This window comes from Aspergillus chevalieri, chromosome 2 (assembly GCF_016861735.1).
Source record: "Aspergillus chevalieri M1 DNA, chromosome 2, nearly complete sequence".
Lineage (NCBI taxonomy): Eukaryota > Fungi > Ascomycota > Eurotiomycetes > Eurotiales > Aspergillaceae > Aspergillus > Aspergillus chevalieri.
In genome coordinates, this window is record NC_057363.1 from 727,783 (window position 1) to 743,897 (window position 16,115).

The 16,115-nt window shown below is 49.5% G+C and overlaps 5 protein-coding genes across 5 annotated transcripts; 1 reads left to right on the forward strand and 4 right to left on the reverse strand.

Moving 5' to 3' along the window:
* Window positions 1–841: 841 nt before the first annotated feature.
* On the reverse strand, window positions 842–3,105 carry ACHE_20252A (putative C6 transcription factor; the record flags this gene model as incomplete). The annotated part of the gene is made up of 3 exons (XM_043284535.1): window positions 842–2,663; window positions 2,735–2,867; window positions 2,979–3,105. 3 exons carry the CDS (start codon window positions 3,103–3,105, stop codon window positions 842–844), a joined length of 2,082 nt encoding a protein of 693 aa, XP_043133316.1.
* Window positions 3,106–4,757: 1,652 nt separating this feature from the next.
* On the reverse strand, window positions 4,758–5,498 carry ACHE_20253A (uncharacterized protein; the record flags this gene model as incomplete). The annotated part of the gene is made up of 1 exon (XM_043284536.1): window positions 4,758–5,498. The coding sequence occupies one exon, from the start codon at window positions 5,496–5,498 to the stop codon at window positions 4,758–4,760; it is 741 nt and encodes a 246-aa protein (XP_043133317.1).
* Window positions 5,499–6,393: 895 nt separating this feature from the next.
* On the reverse strand, window positions 6,394–8,629 carry ACHE_20254A (DUF3292 domain-containing protein; the record flags this gene model as incomplete). The annotated part of the gene is made up of 5 exons (XM_043284537.1): window positions 6,394–7,150; window positions 7,207–7,434; window positions 7,488–8,020; window positions 8,074–8,283; window positions 8,333–8,629. The coding sequence occupies 5 exons, from the start codon at window positions 8,627–8,629 to the stop codon at window positions 6,394–6,396; spliced, it is 2,025 nt and encodes a 674-aa protein (XP_043133318.1).
* Window positions 8,630–9,175: 546 nt separating this feature from the next.
* MUS81 (crossover junction endonuclease MUS81) lies at window positions 9,176–11,096 on the forward strand (the record flags this gene model as incomplete). The annotated part of the gene is made up of 4 exons (XM_043284538.1): window positions 9,176–9,270; window positions 9,327–9,496; window positions 9,548–9,939; window positions 9,987–11,096. 4 exons carry the CDS (start codon window positions 9,176–9,178, stop codon window positions 11,094–11,096), a joined length of 1,767 nt encoding a protein of 588 aa, XP_043133319.1.
* A 244-nt stretch (window positions 11,097–11,340) lies between these two features.
* On the reverse strand, window positions 11,341–15,129 carry ACHE_20256A (putative copper resistance-associated P-type ATPase; the record flags this gene model as incomplete). The annotated part of the gene is made up of 1 exon (XM_043284539.1): window positions 11,341–15,129. One exon carries the CDS (start codon window positions 15,127–15,129, stop codon window positions 11,341–11,343), a length of 3,789 nt encoding a protein of 1,262 aa, XP_043133320.1.
* Between the last annotated feature and the right edge of the window lie 986 nt (window positions 15,130–16,115).

The window sequence follows — 16,115 nt, forward strand, 5'->3', positions numbered from 1 at the left end:
TGTATATTAAATTCCCAAGAAAAATAGGCGCGGAAAATTGAAAAAAGAAAGCCACCCGAAAAATTTAAGAAAGAAAGGGATGGATGGGTCGAAAAGGGTGAGTAAGACTGCGAGGAGAAGGCAGTAGAAAACTGAGCAAAGGGGTATATGTGTGTATGTGTATGGAATCCAGGACACGGCGATATAACCACTACCACCACTACCTACTGATAGTTACGAACAAAAGAGCAGAATCTGCTCGGAAGACGTAGCAGTAGCAGCGACGCCATACATCATAGCTATCGCGTCGTTCTGGTTTGGGAGGTTCGAGGACGTCGGCATATGGTCACTGGCTGTGGTCAATGTAGACATGTTCCCGTGGATTGACCGGTGCGTGTAAATTGTGCGCAGTAGTTTGATTTTCTTGTTACTCCAAGATCGAGCTTTGGTTCGACGACGGATAGGTTGATTTGAGCTTCTGATTCCTTAACAGGCATTGCGGGGAGAAACTGGGGGATGGGAAAGAGGTTGTATTGTAATAAAATTACGGTATCCATCCAACATTTAGCTATAAAATCAGGTAATATCACAATAATACAAATACCAGGAGCTTCCCCTGGGCTGTACCCTTAAGAAATCAGATGTGTTCATACGAGAGACCAGAGAAGAGAGTAATATGACGCCGGACACTGTCTAATCCATAATCATTATAAACGTGACATCAATACATACCACCATGAACCGTGGCACCGACTGATAGCGTAGCAGCGGCACTATAAATACAACACAATCAACACAACCCTATACCAAACAATTACCCAGGGTATATGGCATGAAAATCACAAAAGAGAGAAAAAAAAAATCACTGCGCCAGAAACTCGAAACTCGCCATGCTCGGATCAAGCAGATTCTCATCCAACCCAAACCCATACGTCCCCACCATATCATAGATCAAATCCGGCGGCGGAAACCCTTGTGCCATTGCATTCGCGCCTCCAGGGACCTCCACGGGTGTCCCGCTGGTGACAATTCCGCATGTGCTTACTGGCACGCTGTGGCGGCTGCCATGTCCGTTGGGTATACGGCCGGCCTGCCAGGCCATTTCCCAGGAGTCGAAACGTTCGAGCATCTTGCCTAGTCCGCGGGCGATATGGCGGGTTAGGTGCTTTTCGCCTGCGGAGACGCAGTTCAGTAATTCGATAACGCGCTCGACCAAATTGCGCACCTGGCGGCCGTCAAGGCTGAGGTAGGCTGAGTTCCAGTTCACGGCTACTTTGAGGAGGAAAACGGCGGAGAATGTGACCATGGTGTGGGTGAAGATTGGGACACCAACTATCGCATCTCGGATGTCAGGTTCTTCAAGCACCATGTTCAAACATGCCATCGCTGACGAAATGGCAATGTTGGCGGACTCTTTGCGGTCCATGGAGAACACCGGGGTGTTGGATGGTGATAGAGCCCGGAGGGAGAGAGAATTGAGCTGGAATTTAGCGAAATGATAGTGGAGTACCACTCCTTTTGAGGGATACGTCCGTACATAAGGACTGTCGGCTAACGATGATGTCAATTCGCAAGGAGTTCCACCATAAAACTGGGAATACCTACAGGAACGCGGTTGCCAGAGTAGTCGCCATTGGTCTACTGCCACATTAAAGACCCGCAACTGACCAAAGTCTTCTTCTGTTAAGGCTTGTTCAGTATCTGATCCAAACGTCCGGTATGCCTCCGTTAATATCATGAACAGAGCTAGTTGTGCTATAAGTCGGATATCCCCAGGAACCACCATTGGGGACTGGAGGAAAGTTTCATAATTCTTGATTGCATTGTCCTCGTGCATGACAGGCGGTCGGCCGTATGCGATGCTAAAGTGGTGGTCACATACGTAGAGTAGATACCAAAGCTGCGCGCGTTCATACTGGTCGGTATGGCCGCGGATGAACTTTTGATAGCTCTGATGGAGTCCCAACTCGGTAGCAATTCGAACAGCATGACCTGAGAGCTTCCAGCTCAACTCCGAAAGCCAAAAAGCCCCGACGCAAAGTGCGCGAATGTCATCCAATGTATGCGCTCGTGACAGAGACATATTGGACACGAGCGATACATACTCGCCATAGCATCGATTCAATGTATCCGTACGATTGGGGATATGAAGCGCGGCAACAGTCAACACAGCCGCAGACAGCAAGGTTGATGCACGACGCACGGAGGTAAGATCGCGATGTACGAGGATAATCCCACCCCACAGAAGCTGGTTCATGGTCCGACTAAAATATGCGAACAGCTCTTCAGCTTCATGAACCGAAATCAATCCTCGCGAGATAAAGTCTTCCTCGAGCATGGTCACCTTGGGCTTTTCCACAGGGTTGTTCCGAAAATTGCGCAATTTGGTCACCTCGTAGAGACTGCGCATCGGCGCCGGAACCAGTTCTGGGTCCTGAAGATCCGGCTCCTGCGATGGCTCCCGTGTCACATCCATCACCGGCTCCGGCCCATTGTGGCTCGTGTTTGATTGTGCGTCATCGTGTAAAGAAGGAGGGTGTCCATTGATGGATGCGACGGGACTGGGATTGTTGCGACTGTCACCTGCTGGGTATGCGGAGAGCTCTGGTAGACCATTTTGGCGGAGGATATGCGAGACGGCCGCTTGAAGTTGTTGAAGGGAGGCTGCGGCTTGCGATTTCCATCTACAACCATCAGGACACATTAGCAGTCAACACTGGATATAGAGGTACGTATTCATTCAAGAGCCACTCACACCCCGTCGTCGTCGACGAACTTCTGCGAAAAATCGTTGACCACGCACTTGATCCCGCTCCGGAGACATTTCGAGCAGCTCGATGCGCCTGGTTTGATTTCGCAGCGGATTTTATGTCGTTTGCATTCTGCACCTGGAGCAGTTTAGTTTAGTACCTGTCTTGCATATCCATTGCTCTTTTTTTTTTTTTCTTCCTCTATTCCATTCCTCCCCGCATGATTTATGCCAAGGCAAAAACACTCACAGGCACGAGCTTTAGAGATTCTCGGAAGAGGCCGTCCGTCGGGGAGATTAGAAGCGTGTTTGTCGTCTTTTTGCGCCGACTCAAAGCCAGCATCGTAGGAAGACCGCTTCCTAGGCGTGGAGGCCATGATGAATGGTGGGGAGCTGGTCGGGGATACTCCGGTACCACGCAGCAGGCATGGAATGCGTCAGGAACAGTTCCTTTGGCCCGTGTTTAGCTTTTCCTGTTGGTCAAATCGAAAAGCAGCTCGGCTAAGGATTGACTGGGAGCTCGGGAAAAAAAGACAAAAAAGAGAGAGGAGAAAGAGGGAGTTTTGACGGGGGGTAAGATGGGGTCCAAAATAACCCCGCCTCGCGATCGGACAATATCACTTGCTCCGAACAAGTGGCGAGATTATAAAGGAATACAACGGTGTATGTAGTGAGTTAATCTGGAAATATGCGAGTTAATTGCATAATTCAACATCAGCATGGTTTGTAGAAGCCCCAAGAACATAAGGCACAAACTCTGACAGCAGGTACTCTGGGGTATATCCGGGGTACGTCTGGGGAATATCCACCGCAAATTCTCCGCTCCCACACCAGAGCTGTATTTATTGAATGGATGCAAATTCACCCTACTATGCTGTACTGTGTCAAAGACTCTATAGGAATGAAAAGTCGTTGAATGATCATGGTGTGACTACTATGGTATGGAAGAGTCAAATACAGAGGGAGAAGCGGTCATCATGACAGCAATAACAAATAGATCTTAAAACGCAATTCTCTCCAAGTAATTTCCTCTAATCAACAGCTACCATTCTGTTCTCAATGAAGTACCCTGCATAATCTCTGGTTGTTCAATTCTGAATTACGACGACGTTGAGTCTAATACGGTAACTTGGCTGAAAGAATTTCGTGCTGGTGAGTCTCCGACATTCCAATCGAGCACTTGCAAAGGTCTCATTTATTATTTGTATGGCTACTACACATCACCATCCTTATCCGAGGTCCGTCTTTCTGGCGTCGGATTGCAAATGGCGACGGGCAATTGGAACTACTTTAGGGCTCCTGTCGATGAGATCACACGATGGGATGACAAGGATAATTCCTGGGGTGACGTTCCAATACTAGAATCACAAGATGACCAATATGAATTAGTCTTTCATAATGCTTACTGGCTTCTTCTTCAAGAGAGATTTCAGGGAAGGCCAGTCCCATTGGACCGACTGATCGAAGTCCTAAACTCTGTCCCATTGATCGAGGTCAGCCCATGGGATTTTATTCCATTTGAGAACAGGGATAGTGACTTTGACAACAATTTCTACATTAATTTGCTTGAGCAGCTCTACATGTGGGAAAATGGATATAATGGTTTGGTTCATGTTGACAGAGGGCCATTATCCATGGGAAAGTCAAAGTTGGCAGCACATTCAATTTTATCAATGGCACAGACTTTCATCTTTAATCCTTACACTGTGAAGAGCATGCAGGAATCATTTGACAGAGCTTCTCTTTTGCCTCCAGCCTTCAGTGTCTTCATTAGAAACAGGCGAAAACGGCCATATAAACAACTGTCAAAATCCATTCAAAAAGACAAATCCTTGCAAAACGTGAAATACAATGGCTGTTTTTCCCAATTCTCCTATGAGATTGTAGAAGAGATAGCGTCACACTTACCAATGCACAGTGCACTCAACCTCTGGCTGGCCTCATGAGTATTTAGTCCTCTGTTTTCCAGCCAAAGATTCTGGGCCACCAGGTTTCAAACTGGCAGTGATCAAGAGTTGCTCATTGAAGCTCAGTGGTATCCAAGAAACGCGATTGGCATTCCCTGTATCATTTGACAAATGACACCGAAATGTCCCCTGCATTGCAGAATAGGAAATGGGTCTGGGGTCTGATTGAGACTCCTGAGGTGGTTTATATGGGCGCTTTGGAGGCAGGCAATGTCAGCCAGAATAGGATGTTCCTCCCGTAGTAGTCGGTATTGATCGAATGCCGCTGCGGCCACCGATCGCCAGCTGAAGCTGAGTAAAGCCTCTGGGACAAAAGCCTCCGCCTGCTCATGGTCCAGCTGGGCATCTTGTTCGCCGGCTGTGTTGAGTAGATCCAATAATGTGTCGGTGAAGATCCTCCTTTGTTCCAACAAGGCCAAAGCTTGTTCCCTAGCATCTTTTGAGACCAGCAATTCCGGGCGAAAAAGGGTGGTGAAGACACGAAAGGGATTCCAGTCTAGACTTGCAGTATGTTTTGGGCGGAAACAAGTCGCGTGAATTGGTAGGCCTGATGCAGACAAATCATAGTAGCCAATAGGATACATGCCAAGGACTGCGAATATTCGTTTCACGATCTGGAGTTCGTAAGGGATCCCCAGACGGTTTGCGCCGTGCCTCTCAAGTGTGAGCCACTCTGCACTTGCGCGTAAGGCCACAGTATCAGCGGCAGACGTCTTGCTGATGGCATCCTCAAGTGTTACGGCATTGATATTGTGCACTATCTTGACCAAGTCGCCGTAGAGAGGAACTTCCTCTCTGTACATTCTGGACTTGGCCACGGCGAACTTTGTCCGTAGCTCGTTGACGTCGACGAAAGAAGGGCGGTCTTTGCTAGAAACTTGAACCACCTCGAAAAGCCTTGTCGTTGGTGATTTATTTGGAGAAGGCTTTGGACATCCGGTGTCGATTTGTGGCTGACTCTACATGGGTTTTACATCCACCACTTGCGGATTTATACCCATGATCAGCATTTTTCATAGTTCGGATATCAGGGCAGAGTTCTACTTTCCTGGGACTGAGAGCCATTTCCATACCGCTGGCTAAAAGGAGCCGTATTTTTATTTCTACAGTAGAAAGTAGCCTCGCCGGCGTAGGCAATCTGGTATGATCAGGGAGCCCCTGACTGGCAAGGAATGTGTTGTACCTATTGAGGACCGCTGTTTGGGGTCTGCTCACCTCAGAGACTGGTTCTTATCATCCAGCATACCCTCTCGTTACCGCGTGGTGCGCTGTCGTCGCATATCCGACAAACCAATGCTCCTGGAATCTGCGCGGTTCAGGAGATGATGGATGTCTTGGGAAAGATTGGAGGGAAAGACAAATTGGGGCTTATTCAGGAGAAGGAGGATGCGGAGCTAAAGGCGATTCTGCTCTTGTGGCCTACGAGGTTTGATAAACTCACAGGCGTTCTCGCTGGGATTCAAGCCGGGTGGATCGTTTGAGCAGGCTGTGAAGGATTACTATGAGACTGAAGTGGCGTAACAATAGATCTTTGTTATGTGCATTATGATAGATTATGTACTGTATAGGCTTGCATATACATCTTGCAGTGGTCATAATACCAATAATAAATAAGACGCATCCCATCAAGCAACTCCGCGTAGATCCTACTTTACTTCCAAACCTGAAATCACTTAGCCACACATACAAAAACGACGTTCAATAGCTCTGCCAAACCTGTCCATCAATAGCAATCAACCGATCAAACAGCTGATTCCGTGTGGTCATAGCCGTAAGCTGATACCTCTGTCCCGGTTCTCTCCCAATGAGCAACAACCCATCCACAACCTCTTTACTCCCCACAGCCCATCCAACAACCAACTTACCCTTCCACCCAAGACCACCTGTCTTTCTCATCTCCCTGATATCAGAAACAGGAAGCGAGAATAGTACTGTGCCGTCCTGTCTGCTCTCGATTTCCATGTTGTCGAAGTGCAGTGCAGACTCGGTGGTGAAATAAAGTAAGGGAGGGTCTTTGGAGGAGTCGATAATGGCTGCTCCACGTTTGCCTTTGTATCGTGCATCGAACTCGACAGGGCCGGAGGGGAGAGCTCGCTTGCCTTTGCTGCGGAGGATTCCGACGCGAGCTTTGGCGTGACGGGAGCCGGCGACGGCGCGGGCTCTATCGACGGCGAGTTTGCTTTTGATGCTTGTTGCAGTCGTGCCGCGGAAGAAGGAGACAATATAAGAAAGGATACCTTGCTTCTGCTTATGAGGTTCTGCTATATGTTGTGGTGATGGGGAGCCGGGGCGCGAGTTTTCGCTTTCCGAGGTTGGGGCTGATGTGTTGTTGCCATAGGAAGGGTTTTTTGCTCGTGAGCCTGGGGGAGGAGGGAGAGGTGCAAGATTTGTTTCCCCAATGCGTAGGAGGGTCAGTGTGAGTTGAGCATTTGTGGGAATGCCCTGGAGAAGTGTACTATGTGTTTGCAATTAGCAAATGTCCGTTAAATGGTTAATCGGGCTTGGTCATACTTCCGCAGTTCCAAGAGACGTTTCCAGTTCGAGTATCTGCGATCCAAGAATTTCACAGCACGCTGAACAACAGGGTCGCCAAAGAAGACGAAGCCAGAAAGGAATGTGCTGATCTTAACGAAGGCGTAGCTCGAGATGATAAAAGAGGTAAACAGGGCGAACATTAGGACCCCCACAAATCGTAAATATGGAGTCACCATGGGAAAAGGTGGAGTTGGAGAGAGAGCACTATATTGAAAAAAAGTTAATACTGTTAACTTTGTATAGCCCTCGATACTCACTTCTCAAACCGTTCGCACGTATCTGTGATATCGCTCAACACTCGCATGGATTGATTCGCCAAATTAACAACAGTCTCCTTTATCGGCTGCCTCGTCTTATCATGCGACTCTTCCGGCTTCTCTCCATGCACAGCAGTTCTTGCATCTGCCGCCTTCGTCGCAATTTCCGCCGGATTAGGTGTCTTATCTATCTTCGCGTCTTGGGGTGCATTTTCCGGTTCAACTTCAGGCATTTCTTGCTCATGTTTACCTGCCGCGCTCTCCACAGTGAGACCGGCAACACTAGCTAGAATATTGCTGGCTTCCTTCTCGGCTGCTTCACCCTTGTACCTTTCTGGTGCACCGGTGGCACTGTCGTCCGAGCCCAGATGACCAGCTTTAGGCTTTTTCGTGCCACCTGTAGCCGTATCAACTAGGGCGATGGGTGCGGGTGGAAAGAGCAACGTTCGAGATGGAGGGTGTACAACGAGAGTTATGAGAACGATAAAGAAAGTAGGCGCGAGAAGATCTAGGAGCCATGCAGCGAAATATACCTATAGAGCGTTAGCTATACTGGTTAAAGAACAGTCACACCAGGCCCGCATACAATACAAAACCCCAATGTACGTTCATATTCCCTCCATGAACGCAACCGAGCAATATGTTTCGCAGCACTAATCAATCTCAAAGCCACGGTTGTATAAAATCGTTCAAGCGTCGCCCGCAACTTATCAGGGGAGAAATTCTCGTCCTCGGCTCGAACAAGGTCAAGTCTCTGCATTGGCGTATCCGGCAAAGCTTTGACATAGTACAGTTGCTGTGCTTGTCAGCAGAGTCCAATCAATAGATCATCCAGAGTGGAATACTTTGTCAAATCGTCTAAGTAGCATCCAAAGATCATCGTTTGCTAAACCTGGGACTATCTGTTCCCCAATCTCACCAGGCCCATGCTCCCATCCAATATCCGAAACTTCCTGAGATGCGCCAGCTTTCTGAACTAAACCCTCCTCATCTGACACAGCTTGGGAGATTGCATGACTGTTTGTAGGTCCCTGGTTCTCGATTCTTGATGTTGCATTTATGTGGTGGACGAGGTTATGGCCCATGTGTCTGCCCTCGCCGTCGTCGGATTTGACCACAGAAGACAATGGATTAGAGACCATATTGCTATTGCTCGGAGTGGTAATTTGCTATATATTCCTCGGGGTAAGAGATAAGACAATTGCGATATTTAATGATCAAATGGTCCTCCATTATTCATCAGTGAATCCAGTAACTGACGTTGATGTCATTCCGACTCAACCAGGAAGTGGTTAATCTTGGTTGACCCAGTTCAGACGGCATCCGTCATTGTTGTTACTCACAACACTGCCACTCCTAAGGGCTCCTTTGAATTCCCTCTATGCTGATATACAAAGTAGAAATCCTCAGGGGGAGCAAAAGAATGTCGAACAGCGTCGTTCTATACTATGACACCATTTCAGCCAATAATCATGTAGATAGTCTTTAGTCATCATGAATCCGCGCCACACTGTGGCCTATCAAAGCCACACTATCGCCCAAAGAGGAAATACGCGTCCAAGTCGCGGAAGCCACTTTGGTTTAACAGACAACGCTCTTCAGGAACTGCTATGGCAGCACAATAGGCCCCTTGGACGCATTTTGGAGACAATAAGACACGTATTTCTGGATCATCGCGTTGGCGCACCATGAGCGAAGAGACCTGCGCGAATCCCCTGCTGCTGGGATGGATCAAGGAATGGTTGGATCAGGCGAGAGAGCGGAATAGCAAAGGATTTACGGTGTTCGTCTCCTTATAACTTGATTCTGAGGTATATATGGCTAATTGGGTATTCTCAGGTACAAAAAGGCTTATGAATCGATGAAAGCATGCCCGTTGGTTTTCCAACATCCGTCTGAAGCTCAGCAGTTGAACGGACTCGGGCCGAAGCTCTGTGACCGATTGACGGATAAATTGAAAGAGTACTGTGCGCAGAATGGACTTCCCGAGCCTGAGCCGCCTCATAAAAGTATGTACCTTGTCCTGACAATCATCTGTTACCTGGTACTAAGAACAGCAGAAAGCAAAAGACCCTCTGGCGAAGGCCTCCCAGAAGACCAACCCGCAAAGAAATTACGCAAAAAAAAAGCCTACGTCCCAGCTTTACGCTCAGGCCCATACGCCTTACTGCTAGGACTGGGGACTCTTAACGAGAATGCATCTCAGAGCATGACGAAAGCGCAGTTGATCGAAGCAGCGCAGCCATATTGTGATAGCTCGTTCACGGTCCCGCCCGATCCTACCAAATTCTACACGGCTTGGAACTCGATGAAGACGTTGGTTCAGAAGGATTTGGTTTATGAGCATGGACGACCGTTGAGGAAGTATGCGCTTACGGAAGAGGGGTGGGAGGTTGCGAAGAGGGTTCAGAAGACTTTGCCAGGGACAGGGCAATCGACGTTGCCTTTTGGAGTATGCTACACTGCATTCTCGGGTCGAGCGATCGCTGACATTTGCAGGGAACTGATGAACAAGCAAGTGCAAACCCCAGACTCCAACGAACCCCATCAATATTTACCGACAACGACAACGACATCCAAGCCTCGACATCCCAACGCCCCGGCGCCGTCCCCGAAACTCTAGACGAAGACCAAGAAGACCTAAACCCCTACACCCTAGGGACAGGCGCCGCAGATGGCTCTAACATAACCCCCATCCCCCTCGCTCCCAAATCCTTTACAATCCAACTCATCCTTGACACCCGCGAAGTCCGCTCCTCCAAAGACCGCGACTACATCTCCAACGAGCTGACCAAGCGAGGCGTTACCCCTGAAGTCCGCGCCCTGGAACTCGGTGATGCGATGTGGGTGGCCAGAGTGCACGACCAGAGCATACTATCTCGGCACGGTGAAGAAAACGCGAACGACGAGATCATGCTGGATTGGATCGTGGAACGGAAGCGCCTCGATGATCTCGTCGGCTCGATAAAGGACGGTCGCTTCCACGAGCAGAAATTCCGACTCCGTCGCTCGGGAATCAGAAACGTTATCTACCTAATCGAAGAATTCACAGTCACGCAGGATAGCGCAATGGCATCAAAATACCACGAGATGGTCGCCTCAGCAATCGCAACAACACAAGTCGTCAACGGGTACTTCGTCAAGAAAACGCGTAATCTAGACGATACAATCCGCTACCTAACACGCATGACTTTCCTTTTACAGAAAATGTACGACGACTCAACAAACACCCTCTCCTTCCTGCCTACTTCTCAGATCTCCTCGTCGCAGGCATACCTCTCCGCGCTGGAGCGGTTACGGCCCCAGAGTCCAGCGATGACATACGGCGTGACATTCTCCACATTCTCAGCGCTGAGTTCGAAATCCGACGTCCTCGCTCTCCGTGACGTGTTTCTCAAGATGCTCATGTGTATCCGTGGCGTAACGGGTGACAAGGCGCTTGAAATCCAGAGACGGTGGCGCACGCCTAGGGAGTTAGTTGAGGCGTTTCAGGCACTGGATCCGAGGGACCGGGAGGATATGGTTGCGGAGAGGATGAAGGGGATGGTGGGGAGGAAGAAGATCATGAAGGCGTTGAGTAAGAAGATTGCGGAGGTGTGGGGGAGTTAGGTTGATGGGGTATTGTTTGGTGTTGGTGGTATTTGGTTTTTTGTGGGTTGGGTGGGTTATTTTTGGGCTATATGGATATGTGTAATTGGTATTCTGCATAATAATCTTGAAGTTGTTACTGCATAACACTATAGATGGTATCATGAAAACCGAACTCATAAAAGAATCCATAACCTTTCAAATCAATCTCCCTCAACCCATCTCACAGATGCCGATGAAATGAAGAGCCAGCTCCTCATAGCATTTAAATGTCACTTTTGCCCAAAAACCTCCTCACCCGATCCTCAACCCCCAACGCCAAACTACTACACACAACCGATACACTACTCAATGCCATCGCCAATGCAGCCCACACGGGACTCAGTCTCCAATGCGTATCAACCATCCCGATCACCTCTCCATTACTACCCATGACATCGCGATGGCCACTGACGATAGGATAGAAGACGCCCGCGGCAATGGGGATAAGACAGAGATTGTACACCAAAGCCCATCCGAAATTCATCTTGACGCGGTTGAACACACGGCGGCTGAGGAGGACGAGGTGGAGGATTGTAGTCAAAGAAGAGTTGAGGAGGATGAAACTAGCAGAGGATAAGGCGACGTCAGACCCCGTAGAAAGCGCGATAGATACATCTGCGGCAGCCAGCGCGGGAGAGTCATTCACGCCATCGCCAATGAAAGCCACTAACGAGCGAGTCTTCTTCTGGTTATCACTTGGAGAGGATTCTTGGATCTGGCGGACGAAATCGGCTTTACCAGCTGGTAGGACATTGGCCATGACGTTTGAGCGCGGGATGCCAACCATGTCTGCGACGGCGGTTGCAGTGGTGTGGTTATCGCCTGTGCACATGTAGACGTTGACGCGGCGCTTTTGGAGGTCGGAGATTACTTGTGCGGCTTCGGGGCGGATGAGGTCGGAGACCGCGAAGACGAGGACGGGGATGAATGGGGTCTTTTCAAAGGAGTTGGGTTTGGTTTTGCGGATGGAGAGGATAGCGGTTGATTTTCCGGCGGATTGGTATTTGGAGAGGAGGGTTGAGATGTAGTATGTGTCTGTGACTGGGGAGGCTAGTTCGTGGAGGAGACGCTCGTTGCCGATTGCTGCTTCGTATTGGATGGGGTCTTTGGTTTCGAGAGTCGACACTGTGAAGACGCCTTTCATTCCCTTTCCGGAGAGTTCCTGGATTTCAGAAGACTGCACGAAGACAGCTGGCTTGCCATTGCAGAATTCCATGATCGCACGCGCAATCGGATGGTTGCTGCTTTCCTCCAGCTTCTTTGCGAGCGTCCAGGCAACTTGCATTTCCGCTGAATCGTTGGTGTTCGAAAGGACCTCGTGTTCAGATACTTTTAAACTACCTCCCTCAGTAAGAGTTCCAGTCTTGTCAAAGACAATGGCATCGAGACGACTTGCTTCCTGAAACGCCTCGCCTCCACCTTTGACCAGGATACCATGCCTAGCAGCGAGACCTCCACCAACAAAAAGTGCCGTAGGAGCGGCAAGCGCCAGACCACAAGGACAAGCAACAACAAACACTGCAATCGCAAACTCCAAGCTCCAAAAGGTCCATCCACCGCGAGAAACGTCCAGATAATCATCGGGCAAAGCACCAGAAAGTCCAAGTGAGAGCCAGATGAGGAAAGTCAAAATAGCAATGAGCGTGATAATCGGCACGAAATGGGAGGTAAGCAAGTCCGCAACTCTTTCCAACGGTGCACGTCGACTCTGGCCCTCGCGTACCACGGAGATAATCTGGTCAAGCATCGACGAGCCTCCGATGGCAGAGACCTGGATCTGCACTGGCTGGCCTACGTTGACTGATCCTGTATAAACTTGGTCACCTGCAGCCTTCTTGACAGGCTTTGATTCGCCGGTGAGGGAGCTTTCGTCGAATTGGTAAGTTCCTGTCGTGTTTGCGACGGTGCCATCAGCTGGCGGGGAAGCGCCATGAGGAATGCTGACAATGTCACCGATATCAAGCAAGTCGACGTTGATATGTCGGATGACCTCGGTTTTTTCATCGTCTGGTGTTACTGAACGCTCGACAAGTAGCGCTTCTGGCGGTCTCAGCTTGCCCAAAGATGCAACTGCGTCTCCCGTTTTCGCTTTGCTGTAAGCTTCCATGAAGCGACCAGCAAGGATAAACAGGGTAAGGAATACAACCGTGTCGAAATATGTCGAACTATGCGTTTGAGATGACTTGTTGGTGCCCACCGCAGCATCAACAATGAGAACAGCCAAAGAAGCAAGATAAGCAACCGTGGTTCCTGCGGAAATCAACAAGTTCATGCTACCAAAGCGGCAGAAACGGCGTAGAAAAGGAACCCGGCTACCAGGACGCCATAGGGCATGAATCTCCTTCATCGCTCGAACGTGGAATATGTCCGTGCCGTAGAACATGACCGGTGTTGTCATGATGAAAAGCGACCATTCCATGCGAGATGCGCTACCTGCCCAGATTGGTTGCTCCAGGTACATTCGAGTAGGGTTGTTGGAAGATACGAGGCTCATGAACACCACCCCAATCAAAAAAGTCGGGATTGTGACGGTGAATACAAACAGAAGGCGGCATAGCAGTCGACGTCGCTCGTGTAGCTGGATTGCGCGCGAACGGTCTTCAACGCTTGGCGGGTGGTGGACACTCGCCTTGAAAGCATCGTGTGCGGAGTCGATGGTCGAAAGCAGTTCCCGAACGGTGAAGGACGATGGACTAGGAGTGTAGGTAAGTTTCAGAATGGGGTTTCTGATGGACAACGGTTCCTCAATCACAACGTCCGTAAGCCTGTCCAAAGAGCCAAGGACTCTTTCCGGACAGTGGTGACAAAACATGCCGTCCACATGAATAGAGACCGTTCTCGGTTTGCTCTCGTCGTTGTCGTCTTTCTGTGCAGCCAGAGGGTGGACACTGGTCAATGAAGCATCGAAGCCAATGTCTTCAACCTTCTCCACGATGGAATTGGCCTTGTCTTCTCCTTCAAACTCAACCACGCCACTGTGTGACAAGAGATTCACAGAAACATGAGTGACAAAGGGAAGCTCCTCGATCGCACCAGTGACTGTTCCCACACAGGATCCGCAAGTCATGCCGGTGATAGCAATCTCTGCAACGAAGGCATTCGGTGCACGACTAGACTGGATAACTGCATTGACTTCATCAAGAGACGCTTCGAAGCCAATGTCCTCAATCTGATCGATGACTTTGTCAATGTTCGACTTTGGGCCGGTGTAGACCAGCATGGCGCTGTTGGTGAGTAGGTTGACGACGACATCCTTGATGAATTCAAGTTGCTTGACCTCGTTCGTGACTGTGTTGACGCATGACGCACAGCTCATGCCTCCAATGCTGATGCGGGCATTGAATTCCTCGTCCATATGCTGAGGCGCCGACAGCGATGCAGGGTCCAGTGGCTGCACGGGCTCCATGGCCACCGGGGAAGCTCCTGGGACGAGACTCTCAACGTCGGAGCCTTCCCTTTTGTAGTCAGGGCAAAACGAGTTGCGGTTACTAGCAGCCAGCGGAGAAATACAACTGCTTTCACGCCGAAACAAGCCATTCTTTTCTGGACGGGGCGACCAAGAAAGGCGATCCTGATTCTCCTTTCTGCACGCATCACAATTGGCGATGTGTTGCTTGTTCTTCAGAGGCAGTTTGGGATACGAAGCCCGCACCGACGAGAATAGAATCGAATCGCGGGGGAGCAACAAAGTGGTGTCGATTTCCGAAACGACGGAGCCTTCAATGTCGTCGTAGGTCGTGACATAGTGGACTTCAAAAGCGGCCTGAATCAACGCCGTGGCCAACCTGGACGCACCTACTTCCACGCCGTGTCGCACGTGTACCTCGTGGGTAAGGATGTTGACCTCCACGCCCCTCACGGCGGGTATGTCAGAAAGGATGTCGTTGATGTAGGCGACACAGGAGGAGCAGTGGACGTTGCTGACGAAAAAGGTGCTACGGAGACATCTGGGTTCGTGTACGGGGAAGTGAGGCCCGAAAGCTCCAAGCACCCCGTTGTTTTTGTCCTCCATGGTTGTACAACCTGCCCTTGAGACTTGGGATGCTGCTGTTCCGGGGAATGGTCCGGGATTTGGTTGTCTTGACCAGCAAGACTAACCGACGACGACGATGCGTCGTGATTGTTTTGATAAGGATCGATGAGCGATAGATGAAGGACTGAATAATGAGATAGAACCAATATTGGTCCAGAAGTTGTGGTTGTAACGTAGTAGGAAGGGCTAACTATGACCTTACGTCCTTGCCGTAGAAACCACAGTGGGAAAATTGCACTAAAAAGAGGGAAGGAGAATAAGAAAAATTCTTAAGCAGAGGAAAAGAAAGAAAGTAAAGAAAGTAAAGGAGTGGAATGGAAAAGAAAGCGAGTTTAACGATGGACCAGCATCTATGAGAGATTTGTGCGTGAAAAGATCCAGAATGCCAGACTTTCCACGCACAAATATCGCATTCCTTATGACTGTCCACCATGACGCCCAAAGCAGGTCAGATTCCACAGGGCTGATGATCGTTGCTCAATGTCCAATAAGCAATTTATTTCGAATAGCTAAGGGACTCCTGTTGATCCGGACGAATGCTGTGGGATGTTGTTAGTAGTATTGGTGGCCGACCAGCGATTCGCCTACGAGGAGCACCACTCAACGCTGGACTTGTCAGTGATGAATGGCGCTGACAAGTCCAGCAGGCCCATTCATTTTCCTTGATGCGTTTGATAGACATCTTCAGGGGTTACTTCGCAGCTACAGAAAGGCGCCCGGAATTGGACTCTTCGCCGTGATTTGCCATCCGCCGTCAATCCTGAAACCAATGTGGATTGGACACTGCAGTCTGCTGCCACTCAGAATATCCCTTCACGAACCAAGCTTTTTTTCGAAACGCCTCCGGAGCGCTCGGGTTTGTACTTTTTTTTTTTTTTTCCTTACACTTTTCTTCGCTGGTCGAGATGCAGACTGAAATTCGGAAATTCAGTCAAAAAAGAAAAGGACTGCCGGATTCGAACTCG